The sequence below is a fragment of the Microtus pennsylvanicus genome, chromosome 10 (assembly GCF_037038515.1).
Source record: "Microtus pennsylvanicus isolate mMicPen1 chromosome 10, mMicPen1.hap1, whole genome shotgun sequence".
In the NCBI taxonomy this organism is placed as follows: Eukaryota; Metazoa; Chordata; class Mammalia; order Rodentia; family Cricetidae; genus Microtus; species Microtus pennsylvanicus.
This window is the reverse complement of record NC_134588.1, coordinates 51932876-51946602: the sequence shown is the minus strand read 5'-3', so window position 1 is coordinate 51946602 and position 13727 is coordinate 51932876. Positions and strand designations below refer to the sequence as shown.

Here is a 13727-nt window from a genome sequence, read left to right as displayed (position 1 = left end):
CAGAAAGGCACACTCCAAAACAGTATTGATTGTTTTCTATTGATTGTGTAGGCTGCGGCTGCTGAGAGAGAAAGCCCGAGATGTTTACTGGGGAAACCAAGAGGAGCATCTGTCCCCTGTGCCTCTGAGAGGTGGGGGTGGGGGAACTCAGGAGGAAGGAGGGGACAGGGAGTAGGTGGAGTGATGCACCAAACTTATTAGCTTTGACATCATCATTGTCTTTAAATGAAGAAAAAAAGCAGGAAGATAATTGCAGGCAGAGAGAGGGAGAGAGGGAAGGGAGCAGGAGAGACAGGAGGGAACAGGTCCCTTGACCTATATGTGGTTCATATTGCTCTTTTTATGCATCTTTCCAGGGACCCACCAGGCTCCCAGAAGGTGAAACCAAGGGTTCTCAGCCTCATTTGGTCAAGAGAGCAGCAGACTGGTTCCAGAGAACTTTACAGAGACTTGCAGCATACCAACAAGTTGGACGGGGAGAAAAACCTCTCTTCAATAGTCAACAGCCCTGAGCGCCAAGCTGAGGGAGTGCTCACCTACCCAGGCAGACTGGAAGCTGCATGGACACCTGGCTGAGGACATCTGAAGAGCGGAAGCTAAGTACCAGCATAGATTTTTATGCCCCCAGATTATTTTTTTTGCATTTTTAGATAACGAGCACCAAACTGTGTCTCAATCTAAAAGTTTTGCTGTTTTGTTTTGTTTACCTAGCAATTTGCTTTAAGTTGAGTATGTTTTGGATGATGGCCTCAAAAAGGAGACTCTAACTCCTAGGGAAGGAAGAAGAGGCAGAAGAGAACATTTGAGAATAAGATTCTATTGAATGAGCAGCTAGGGTGCTGTGTTTTTGAGAGAACTTGGCTTACGTCATACATAGTCTTGTAGTATTAGTGAGGAGAGGCGTGCCTGAAGGAAGAAAAGGAAGCCTGAGGTCTCTGGGAGGAATTTCAAAGTAAGAACAGTTAACTTCATTCTGAAGGACTGAAATCAGGCAAGAAGAGAGGCCAAGGGAGAAGGCAGGAGAAAACCTGGCAGGGCAGCCAGAGGAACAGAAGCCACAGGGGGCTGGCTGAATTCCCAGGACAGGTAGCCAGGTGGGACATAATTTTGGGGCTACTTGAAAAAGTTTGGTTTGTGAATTGTTTCCCTGGTGACTTCAAATCCACGGCTGGTTGTCTTTTTCCTCTTCTCCCTGTCCTTCTTGTGTGGGACCCAGAAGCTGACCTCTGGTTCTGAGGAACCAGCTGAGGAAGATACAATGTGTTGGAAGGTCCTGAGAGTCAGCCTGGTGGTCCTGGCTGGGTGGGCATTCAGTACCACCAACTCGGAGCTGGGCTGGACACGCAAAAAATTCCTGGCCCAGAGGGGACAACTGAACCAGGTGTTGGAAGGGGAACACTGTTGGCTGGGGACTAAGATCCGAAGACCCAGAACTGCTCCTCAGCATCATCTCTTTGGGGTCTACCCAAGCCGACCCCAAAGCTACCCAAGGCCCTATGCTGTGGGGAAAAAGCGAACCCAGTATGGAGGATGGAGTCAACCAGGCATGGAGAGACAGGCTCTAAGTGTGGTTCCCCGAGACCTGACTGAGAACCCAGCAGGAGTGAGGAGGGAGCCTGAGCCGCCCGCTGCCCTGTGGGTAGGGGATGGTCCTATTGGGCAATCAGAGCTGCTGAGAGATGATGACACTTATCTTGGCAACGGAGGATCCAAGGAGGCTCTAGGTGAGCCTGAGACTCGGGGAAGCTCAGAAGCTGCTGCCTCCACCATCGCCACCTTTGCGTACCAAAAAAGACCCACAGCAGAGACCCAGAGGAAGGGCCAGGCCAGGTCTAGGCTTCCTCGCCAACTGCTGAAGAGGCAGGCAGAAGATAGGACCAGAGACCCCCAGAATGCCCCTCTTGATTTCCAGCTCTGGTCTAAGAATCCCCTCAAGCACGGAGTTAGTGACAGTTCATTGGAGGGCACCATCCAAAATGGTGGAGGGGGCTCTGCCTGGGGAGCAGAGACCTTTAACCCTCAAGAAGGATTGCCTGTACTGTACTTCTCTGGAAAGAGGGAGCGGCTGCTGCTGCGTCCAGAAGTGCTGGCTGAGATTCCCAGGGAGGCGTTCACAGTGGAAGCCTGGGTGAGACCAGAGGGAGGACAGAACAACCCAGCCATCATTGCAGGTAATGCCCCACTCTACTCCTGGGCTTTCTCAGGTCCTGGGGGGGGGGGGTGTGGCCGGCTCCATTTCAGTTGCGGGTAGACATAGAACACAAGAAGGGGAACAGGATAAAGCAGACAAGCTAGGAAGGTTTGGCCAGAGGGGCTGTGTGGGTGTGGGGTTTATTTATCAGAGCAGAAGTACCGCAGGCATCATCAGAGGAAAGATGACTCCTACCCACGACATCATTACCGCTATCGATCTCTTGGAGTTCTATACACTGTGCGTGCACTTAGGAGACCTCAGCTTAGCTCGTCCCCCCTTTTAAAGGGAACCGACTTGGATTCTTTGTCAAGGAGGAAGGGGAGTCACACCCTGCTTCCCATAGTCTAGCATGGGATACTCAGGCACCTCTGAAAAGCAGGTGACAGCCCAAGGATGGTAGCAGTGAGTAATGCCCAGCTGCGTCCAAATAGCACGGGAACAAGGCTGCCACCCGGGAGCTAGAGAGGAAGGCAGCACCTGTTCCATGTCCTGGGGTCCCCTTTGCTTCACCCCAACAGATCTACTGGGAAAGATGGGCTCTTCCAGGCCAGGGTCCTGACTTCTACCCCTGGTGGTTGTTATATGAAGACCTAACTATGAAAGTATTATTTATCATGTCCAACTCTATAATGTTAACCAGAGACACTGGCTTGGCCTTGTTACCTGTGTTTATTTTGATTAACAGAGAAACACCTAGAAGGACAAAGAAAAGGGCTTGGTTTGGAGTTCTTGCTGTGAGAAGTTGATTTCTGGCAAGGGGTGAGGGAGGGATTTGACTGTATATTTTATCCTTTGGTTTTTCATTATTTTTTTAGACATTCCTCCAAAAAAGAGTGGGGACAATAAGCACAAAATGTAATGATATGAATGCAAGAGAATGTGACAATGTGACCAGTTAGTTCATACCCTAACTAAAAAACAAACCGATGCTTTTCAGAAAAAAATAATGGCACAAATTTGGATTAGTCAAACCCCCTCTCCTGTTTGTCAGTTCCATTCCATTGATGGAGACACTGAGGCAAGGAGGTTCAGGCTAGGGGGAAATAACCGCCAGAATTCCTGAATTCCTAGCTCCTCAAACAAAGCAAAACAAACAAACAAATCCCACTCAGGTTGCCCGAGTGCCTCCAAATGAGTTGCAGACTAGGCAAAAAATCCGGAGGGCAGGAGCCTCCTCCAGTGGGGTGTCGCTGGAACATCCTTGTGGACACTCTGTCTCCCCCTCTTTGGCTGTGATTTCTTATTTGGAATCTGGGATTCCCAGACACTGAGCACTCTCCGGTCATGTGGCTTTGCTTTATTTTAGGTTTGGGTGGGAGAGGGGGTGAGAGAAGGGGCCAGGCTGGAACTAGGTGGGGGCAGAGAAAGAATAAGACGGAAATCCTTATTCTGGGGCCAACATGGAAGAAATAATGAGATGATTATCTGATCGGAGCTGGCAGCTTCACAGTTTCCCCCAGATGACATCTTCCTGCTGCCTAGTCTGGCTTCCTAGTGCCCATCTGCCAGGGAGACTGCGTGCTTGCAGTCTAGATGGAGGCCCACGGCTCTGACTATGCTTCCTCCTGCAGCAGAAACATAGAGGACCTGGAATCAGTTCCCTGGCTGGGAAGAGTAAAAGGATCCAAAAGGAATATATGTGGGAGGCTCTGAGGGGTTGTTGCTCGGGGTTATTAAAGTCCAATCCTGGAAAACAGGAATACGGCACCTAACCTCTGTATTTACCTCTCCAGTCCTGTCTCACACTCTTCAAGGAGAGGGATTTAAGATTTGACTCCAGGTCCAGGATTCTTGGGCTCCCCTCTGGCATGTATACCCTCATCTCCATGCGCCTCCCTGCCTTGCCTGTCTATCACCAGCAACTGTCTCCATACCACCACAGAACACTTCTAGATTCTTCCTGAGCCCCTCAGAACCCTCTTAGCCTCTAAGCATGTAAAACTGGGCAGGAAATCTTCTTCAGCAATTTGGCTTCCAAAGTTTCCTTTTCCTTAAATCTAACTGGCTCCTGTGGTATTCGGGGACTTCTCTCTCAAGGCTGCTTCTAGAAGGTGAAGTGTGAGGACAACCAGACCTGTCTGCCCCATCTTCCATCCTCTGTCTTTCTTCAGACTTGTGCATGGTCCAAATTATCCTCAGAAGACTTAGGGTAAAAGCCTGTGGGAGGCAGGGGTTAACAACAAGGTCTCTATTCTTCGGGCTCAGCAAACGAGCTGCTGAGAACTTAGCATCCAGGTCCACTCATTGTTTTAAATGCTGTTATTTCACCTGTGAACAGCACAGCGAATGACCATGAGGTTGCCAAGTCAAATTCTCAGTAGTAAGAGTCTCTACTTCGCATTCGTTTACACACATCTCTCAACAATTCATTTTTTCTTTTTTTCTTCCAATGGAATGAGCCCTCAAGCCGGTCACTACCTGCTCCTAGTATGGCGGAACTTGAGCTACACAGAGTGACAAGGTAGAATCAGATTTCTGGGAGATACACACACAATCCTGTAGCTGTGCTTGTGTTGCTCCTCTGAGGGTGGGCCAGCAAGCTGCAAGGCTTGGCTCACACTCTGCCGGCAGCTTTCAAACCTCAAGTTCCGCCTACTTAACTCAAACCAGCTTCTAAATCCTCTACCTACAATGCTTGGGGTATTTTCTCCTCAGCAGAGACCTCAAATAATTTAGTCAACACCAGTCACAGCAGAAGAAGCCCCTACCCACAGCTGTGGAGCCTTAGGGAAGAGTTCCAACACAGAGCACTAGGTGGCAGTCTTGTCTCATGCTCAGAAGACTCGGAAGCCACAAAGTGGGGAATGTCTCTCATTTCCTTGAGGGCTGGGCTGTAATTTAATCACCTTCTCCCAAAATGTTGTTGGTAGGCATCCCTCGGGGTCCACTTCATATAAGTCTTTTTTTTTTTTTGAAAGGGCTGTCTGGAATAGCTTAAGCAGCTTTCTTGAGAGTTGTGACTAACTTGTAGTTCTAGCAAGATGTGAAGAAAACAAAATCAGCTAGAATTACCCTCTCCCTGCACTCTAAGTTCCCGCATTCTTCTGAAACAAGTCAGACTCCAGAATGAGTTGCAAGAATGCTTTTCATGCGGGTTGAGGGCAACGCAGGGCATGCAAACTTCACGTGTTGAGGACCCCCCCTGGCCACCCTCTGGGCTTTCTTAAAAGTCGAACTTCTGCAGTTGCCTGTTTCCCACAGCTGGGGCTGACCTGTGGCGGTGGAGAGAGGCCTGCTCTGTGGTGGGGTTCTTCACAAAGGTAGCCAGTTAAAGATCTGGCACACTGAGGCTCTGTGGCAAGCTAGGAGAAGCCTGAGGTTAGGAGCCCATTAGGTTGGGCCATTAGAATTAGGTTGAATAAGCCGTCTTCTGTCCTATCCTAGTGTGGATTCCTTAAGGTCCAGTACCCAACTCTGAAACCATCTGAGTCTTTCCCGCCCCTTCAACTTCCTTTCCTCTCCTTCAACCCCAACATACACAAAAGAGAACATTTTAATAGGTTCCTCCGCACCCATAATTGATTTCAAATGTTCCCTGAAGTCGCCCAGCTGAGTAACCACCTGCAGCTCTGAGCTACAGGACACTGAGTCACTAAGTCCATGGTAGGTTGGAGCCCAAGCCCAGAATTCTTAATCCAACAAATATTTATTGAGTGCCTTGCCATGCAAAGTGTGGCAAGTCATTGAGGGGGAATACACAGATGTCTGAGAAGCTGTCCTTGACATGAAGTTGGTCCACTGAGTGCCCAAACTTTACAACATGTCCCAGTGTAGAGCCAGGGGACAGAGAGATTTGGAATCGAATTTTTCTTTAACATGGAATGGGACAATCCTCTCTGGCAATCCATCCAGCTTCTTCTTCTTTTTTTCTTTCCGAGCTATGCTTTTCTCAAGTTGAAAAATCAAAGAAAAAATAGTTACATATATATGATTCCATACAAAAAAATTCCCAAACAAAAGAGAAATAAGGAGACTCCCTGAAGAGAGAAGTGTTTCCAATAAGCTGTGTAGATAAACTGCCCAAAAAAGATTTGGCTGTGGGACTTGTATACTTACCAGAGACATTAAAGGTATTTAGCAGGAGACATACAAATTAAATTAATTTCTAATTTAATTCTAATTTTTTCTCAGCAGAGATATTAACATAAATTCCTTAGGAATTTAATTTTATAACCTATGAAACAGGAATGACTGTAAGTAGTTTTTCTTCACAATATGTCTCAAGATAAAAATGGTAGACTAAAATGTCCAAAAGAATCAATTTATTTCATTAAAAAGTTTCATCTGATTTTTTTTTTTTGAGCAGCACTATTTCAGATCAGTTGGGCAATGGTGCTAAAATGTTTATTTTCCTGAGCCATAAGCCTTATTGAATATCACATGAGATCTGTGCTTACTTAATAGAAAAAAATGTACACATTTATCAGAGTTTCCTCATAGTCAGAGACTGCTAACATCGCATCCCTCTTCAGTACCTATTGCTAGCTTTTCTGTGTGAGTGACGTATACGGGATGACGTTTTAGGGTAAAGAGTTCTTGATCATTGGGAATTCAGGGCTTTGGAGAAGGCATGAGGGCATGGATGGAGGAGAATACAAGGAGGCCACGTTGATCCTAAAGACTCACATAGGCAAGGAGCAGCATCTGCCTCTTTCCCAGAGCTTCCCTGAAAACAGGGGTCTCTGTCCGGCTGAGTGTTTGTCCTCACTAGACCCCAGGGAACCACCCTGTTCCTCTCAGATCCAACTTCTGGATCAGGACTCTGATTCCCAGGGAAGCTTGTAGTGGAAATTTTTCTGGCACCCGAGATGTTCATGTGAGGGTCCACGGTTGTCTCCTGTGGTGGCCCTGCCCTCTCTAGTGACCGGGAGATGCATAAAGGGAGCATAAGAACTGATGGTCGTGACTTAACATCTTTGCTTTAGAGTTTTCATTGTGAGACTCCATGGCTCCTGGGGAGAAGCATGTGGATGTTGTTTAGTTTGAGTGGCAACTCTGACCTCTCATGATCACCTTTGACAGCTCACTCTGGTACCCTCATCCCTAGGAGCCTCGCTGGTGATATGTGTAGAGTGGCCTTTCTCTCTGTGTCTCTCCCTCTGTTTCATCTCCTTCCATAGATCTTCTTGAGTGCTTTTCTGGGCTGCACATTGCTTCTTGACTTATTAGTTAGGCATGGCTCTCATTCCTATCAACTGAACATCCCCTAGGAGCAATATGTATAGTCAACTAATATTTGTCATCCCCAAACACCTATTGGAATGTTAGAATCAAATAATTCTAGAAATTATGTTTGTAGAGTAAACTTGGTTTAGACAATTGAATTCCCATTGGGATGAGAAGAACTTTCTAGAACTGGAGGCTTTTTGTGGGGATCCAGGGCGACAGCTGTGATGTTCTGCTGTTGCTGCCTACACAGTGTCTGAAGGGCATCTGAAGGAAAGGGCTGAGCACAAGGTTGCCCACTTGCCTTCAATAGAGGTGCCCCCATCTATCTCATATGAGCAAAAATAGAGTTGTTTTAAAGGGAGTTTCATCCTCATCTATAGACCAAGGGCTGGCATATTATGGCCTATAAGCCACATCATCTCCAAAGTTGAAGCTGTTGCCATAAATGAAGTCTGATCAGGCACACCACGCTCATTTGATTATGTGTTCCTTGTGGCTGCTTCCACGGTGAATGGCAGAATTTAGTGGTTGTGACAGAGACCACACAGCCTGGAAAACCTAAAATATGTATGGTCTGGCCCTTCATCACTGAAGGGGGAAATGTGCCAATAACTGCTCTAGAGCATCGCTGCATGGACCTCAGTGTGCACAGAGGCCAGCTGGGGTACACCTAAAAGCAGATGCAGAGGGAGTATGTTTTTCAGGGACCCAACACAGGGAGCTCTTTGACCACAGACTGTGTTTGTACGGAGACCACCCCTCCCTGAAGGGGCAAAGATAAGGGGAAGACCAGATCCTCATACAGTTGATTCTAGCCCAGGTATCATCAAAGGCCTTCCAGAACACTCTTAGATGGCTGCCTTCTTCTCCCCTCTTCCTAGGGTCAGGCTAACACCACGGGCTGATGGCTCTTCCAGCGTTTTCTAGCTCTTTCCATATTTTATTTCAGAGTTGTTTTAATCTAACAAAATCTTTGCATATTTAACCCTGTTTTGGCGTCTGCTCTTACACTCTGCTCCCCAAATGCAGATTTGGGTTCTGTTTATTGGGGAAGCTTGAATGTCTCACAAGCTCCTTTAGGACTGTTGCGGCTGCTCATGGGGACTGGTAAACGACACTGCACATTTGTGAACAGAGGGTCGTGGGTGGCAGGCTTTTTCTGAAAAAGACCAGATGCTAAATAGTTCAGGCTCTTTAGGCCATACAGCTTATGATGCAACTCCTAAGCTCTGCTTCTAGTAAGTGCTCATCACTGCAGCTGATGCACAACCACACTGCTCGGCTGTGCTCCAATAAAACTTTATCAAAGCAAGTGTCATGCTGGGCTTTGCTCCTCAGTAATTGTTTGCAGAGCTTTGGTATAGAGGGTTCTTCCTGAAGACCATGCTTCTTCTATATTTCTTCTGGCCTCGTTTTCTCATTCCACATGGTCCGTGCTAATCCATCATGTTCTATTGTGTTCCACCTGGTGAACACCAAACAACAGGCTTATGGAGAACACTAAGCCCCCCAGGAATCACAGGGCATTAGATTCTGAAGCATCATTAAGGAAAGGAAACAGGAAGATAGAGCTGATAGGGCTCCCTTATAATACCATGACATTCCCCTGGTTTTGTGCTAGCTGGGTGCTTGAGCCCAGTCTGGTTAGGGCTTGGCGTAAAGTCTTGTAACTTTAGATCCAAGACTTTTGAATCATCTAATTGTCTAGTGTGGGGTCGTTGGCAGATGGATTTCCTCTGAGCATGACAGGGTGATCATCCCATTGCTTCACTCCTTCTTCCTTAGTAGCTGATGTGTTATTTTCTTTTCTCTCTTCAGTCCTCCAATCTTGTTAAGGTTAAAGGCTCTTGTAGGGCTGTTTGACCTCGGATGCACAATGCACTGAGTGAGGCTTCTGAATTCAGGTGGCATGGTGGGCCCTCAGGGCCTGTCCCTGTGAGGTTTGATCTCTCCCAGTACACAAGGACTAGATGGGAACCCCAGAGGCCTTTGGGTGTCCTTTCAAGCATGTAGCACAGGTTGCTAAGAGTAACAGAGGCAGAGCTGTAAAATGGGAATCACCTTTGGTAGAACAAGCAAATCCGTCTGTTTGCCTGTAACCAGCCACAGGTTGTCCTTCCTTGCCTCTTGCTTCCTTTCTTATGCGCTTTTTCTTGTTCCTCTGGGACTGGCCATCTGATTCATTCAGAATGTGTATGCCAGAAGGTCTGGCTCCCTTTCTTTCCTGTTTTAGTTCAGACCTTGTGGAGGCCAAATAAACACCTTATTTGGCATTTATTAAGGAGAAGGCAACACCTTCATTTGGATCCAGAGGCCATGCACCCTGCAGGTTCGGGAGCTTGAGTTCCTGATGTCACAAATAAGTACATAAATCTCATGCCTCTGCCCATGAGGCCATGGAGCTAGGTTTCTCCAGGGCCTCATCGGATTTGTTTCTGTTCACATCACATGCACCCTTACTCTTGTCCCTGCCAGAGAGCATATTTCTTGGCCAAGTATGTGTCCCCCAAATAACAACATTCTTCCCTTCCTGTGTTTGCTACCTGCTTTAAAACAATCTTACTTAAAAAAGAAAAAAAAAACAGCCAGGAAATAAAACTCAGGGCAAACAAAAACAGTTTTCTCTATGACTCAGAAGTCACTGGTGGAGAAAAGTGGTTCTTCTCAAATATACAATACAGCAACAGGAAGCCAAGGCTTCAGAGCATTTTGAAGTTGAAGCATTACCATGACAATCAGTTGGGATAGCAAGGGCAGTAGTTGTGGCTCATTGCTAGTTTGGCAGTCCAGTTACCTGACTAGAGGTAAAGTCACAGAACTTTGAAACATTGATCAGGCCTTCCATCTTTTAGGCACTAACTTAACGTTTTGTCTCTTTTATCCAAGTACTTGTTGTACATCCTGCGCAGGTTATAAAAGTAATTTCGTATTATGCATGTTCATTCATTCGTTTGCTCAACACTTATTAAGCTTCTATTCGGAGAAGTATCAGACATTTTGCCCTCTGTTAGAGAATTAAGACTAACTAAGGGCTGTGCCTACAAGATGCTCACAGTCTGATGAGAGGCTTTTATAAATGATTATAATCTTTATCATGGCCATGACTAGCTGTGTGAGGATGAGCCATAAGCACAGTCAGGTCTGGCTGCTGGCAAAACGAGGGCAAAAGTGAAAGATAGTGTCAGATGGCACAAGGTGCCAAGAAATCCACCAGGTGGGGGCTGGGACTCAGCAAGTGGGAGTCATAGACTAGTTTATGGAAAATTGTTTCACTCCAGTTGGATAGAAGAAACATTCTAGTTAGTAGAGTTGTTGATGAGAGGAGGGGAATGAAGGCACACAGAAGGATGTTAAAGAAGGTGATGTGGGATGCCCTTCTGTATATGTGTTGCTTTTATTGGTTAATGAATAATGCTGCTTTGGCCGACAGTGGGGAAGAATATAGCCAGGCTGCAAGAGATACATATTGAGAGTAGACAGAGTCAAGGAGATGCCATGTAGCTGCCAAAGGAGGCAGATGCCATGTAGCTGCCCAAGAAGCAAGAGGTAACAAACCATGAACCTCATGGTAACATATAAAATAATAGGAATGGGTTAATTAAGATGTAAGAGTTAGTTAATAAGATGCCTGAGCTAATAGGCCAAACAGTGTTGTAATTGACATAGTTTCTGTGAGATTATTTGGGTGTGGGCGGCTGGAAAATGAATGAGCAGTCTCCATTTACAGGAGATCCAAGACTCAGGGCAAAATGTTAAAGAACTAGTGATCTCAAGTGAGAGACAGCATAAACATAGGGGAATAATAGGAGATAAATAAACATAAATGTAAAGTGTGCAAAGGTGGACTCAATTATTGCAAGGGGTTATCACAGTGATATTTTCTTGGCAACTTCCATAAGGCTGACTTTGTGTCATGCACTACAGATTAGACTGTGCAACTCAAGAGGTCTTCAGGACGACGTGAATGGCAGAACAGAAAGTGGAGAGCTCAGAAAGAAATAGGACACTGCCTGGTGGCATGTAGCTAGTGCGTGCTGAGCTGAGAATCTAGTCAGAGTACACAGAGCCAAGGTCACCCACCTGTGGCAGACAGAGCTGAAGTCTGACCTTGAGATCCTGCCTCAGAGGCAACCCTGCTTCTCTCTTTAACCTCTTGCCCTCTTCCATTTTCTATGTCAGTGAAGACCCCATCCACACAGGCTGAGCTACTATGTGTGACATTGAAATCATTTTAATTTAATATAATGTAGAATCAGAGGCAGCTCCTAGCTCAGTTTATTTTTTTCGTTCACTCGCTCACTACTTCTTTTATTCAGCAGATGTTTATTTAACACAAAGTAGGCATTCAATACTTTTTAAACCCCCTGCTTCACACAGAATACTTATAAACATGAACCGTAGCAACCGTCTATCTTAGACAATGTTTGTTTCAAGGCACATTAATAATTTGAAATAATTGTATAATAGAATATCCCTATAATCCTTATTATCCAGTCCGTGGCATCGATCCTGAAGCTAGAGGTAATTTGGAGCAAGATCCCTCCTTGGGTGTGGTGGTCTTATTGGGCCCTTGGACAGAGCATAGGGTATGATTGGCCTGAACTCAGCCAGGGGTAGGCCATGACCGAGGAGAGGCCTGAAATGGTAGCCTCACCCTCTTTGTCTCTTTGACTCTGTGCTTTCAGCATTTCTAGGAAATGAGCAGTGTGTAGCTCAGACCCTGAAAAGGGAGGCAGCTGTTCCCTTCTGTTCTTGGCAGTTCTTCCAACATGCTCCTTCCTGACCCTGCCTTCTACTAGCCTGCAACATTCCTCAGAGTTCCAAGTCATAGTCCCAGCAGGTCTACTCAGCAGGTGTGTCTTCTCGTCTTTCATTAGCAAATCTAGACGTTTCTGGATCTCAGTTATTCCTGTGTCACCCAGCCTCAGGGCAGATCCTGGGATAGAGTGGGTACCTTGTTTTAATGAACAGTTAGAGAATAGTTTGGACCTTGTAGACATAGAGCTTGGTCTCTTCTGACTACTCAATAGGAAGCATATCTCAGAGTTATGGGCTATTTGGGAGTTCTTTCTTTCTTCTCCACATGGTCTACCTGTTCCTTGCCCTCCTGTAAATGTACTGCCTATGATTCCTCCTCCTGTGAAGTTTATTACCTCTAATTGTTGAGAAGCATCACCAGCTCTGGGGTTTGGACTTCTAGTTTTGAGTCCATTACTCAAAATGCAAAATCCCTCACATGCAAAATTGGAGCCACAGTAATTTTTCTCTAAGAATGCTGTGGGACAATGGTCTTGTACCCTGTAAAGAAGTGTTACTTGTATTTTAATAAAACACTGATTGGCCGATAACAAGGCAGGAAGTGTAGGTGGGGCAACCAGGCAGGAAGTATAGGCAGGACGATCAGAACAGGAGAATTCTGGGATTAGGAAAGACACAGTCTACAGTCATCACCAGCTGCAGAGGAAGCAAAATGAAAATGCCTCACTGATAAAGCTACCAAACCACATGGCTAACACAGATAAGAATTAAAGGCTAATTTAAGATGTAAAAATTAGTTAATAAGAAAGCCTGAGCTACTAGGCCAACCAGTTTATAATTAATGAAGACCTCTGTGTGTTTCTTTGGGACTGAATGACTATGGGACTGGGTAGGACAGAAACCTCTGTCAACACAAGAATAGTGATTACATTGAACTAACCATGAATTTGAGTTATACTTACTTCGCAGGAAGTCCCTGACCAGTGCTGGTGGCTGTTTCATCTCTGGTGGTGCAGAGAACTCTGCTAGCTAGGCTCTCTGGGTCTGCCTTCTTGCTTCTCTTCCTCGTGGCCTTCCTTACCCATGCTGGTGCCTAAAAACGCCTTTGGCTTGAACACTTGCTGCCTGCATATCCACGCAGTTCATGGACTTATTAGCAGTGGAACCTCAATTACCTGAGTCCTGGACAAACAGTATCCTTAACCAGCTAATGGTTTGCTTACTCTGCCTTTTAGGCAAATAGAAGGATGCAATTATAAGATGAGACTGAAAAAGCAATCTAGTCACTAAAATCCTTCATTAGCACATGGAACAACCTTTCCTCTTTCTATAGCTATATCTACACTCTCAGGTGTGGATAGAGAGGACCAGCTGCGATACTGAGAGATGAAGATTCTAGACATTTGTCTGTGAAAACAGCAGCCTAGTGAGGCACATCCAGGGAAAGACATTTTTCCTAGAGTCAAACAGTGGCAGCTTCTAATTTGGTTTCATTTCAGCTCTTTCTGGCTGCTTCTGTTTAATTTAAATTTCTCATTGGAAAGTAGAAGAAAAGATTTTAGTAAGATTTTTTAGTAAGATATGATTTTCTTTTCTTTTCTATTTT

The 13727-nt window shown here is 45.8% G+C and overlaps 1 protein-coding gene across 1 annotated transcript in view; it reads left to right on the top strand.

Annotated features, from left to right (window-relative positions):
* Nucleotides 1–1258: 1258 nt before the first annotated feature.
* Pappa2 (pappalysin 2) overlaps nucleotides 1259–13727 on the top strand; it is a 238598-nt gene continuing 226129 nt past the window's right edge. The window contains exon 1 of the mRNA XM_075987453.1: nucleotides 1259–2171. Within this exon, the coding sequence (XP_075843568.1) occupies nucleotides 1259–2171 (913 nt within the window). The remainder of the gene's footprint in view (nucleotides 2172–13727) is intronic.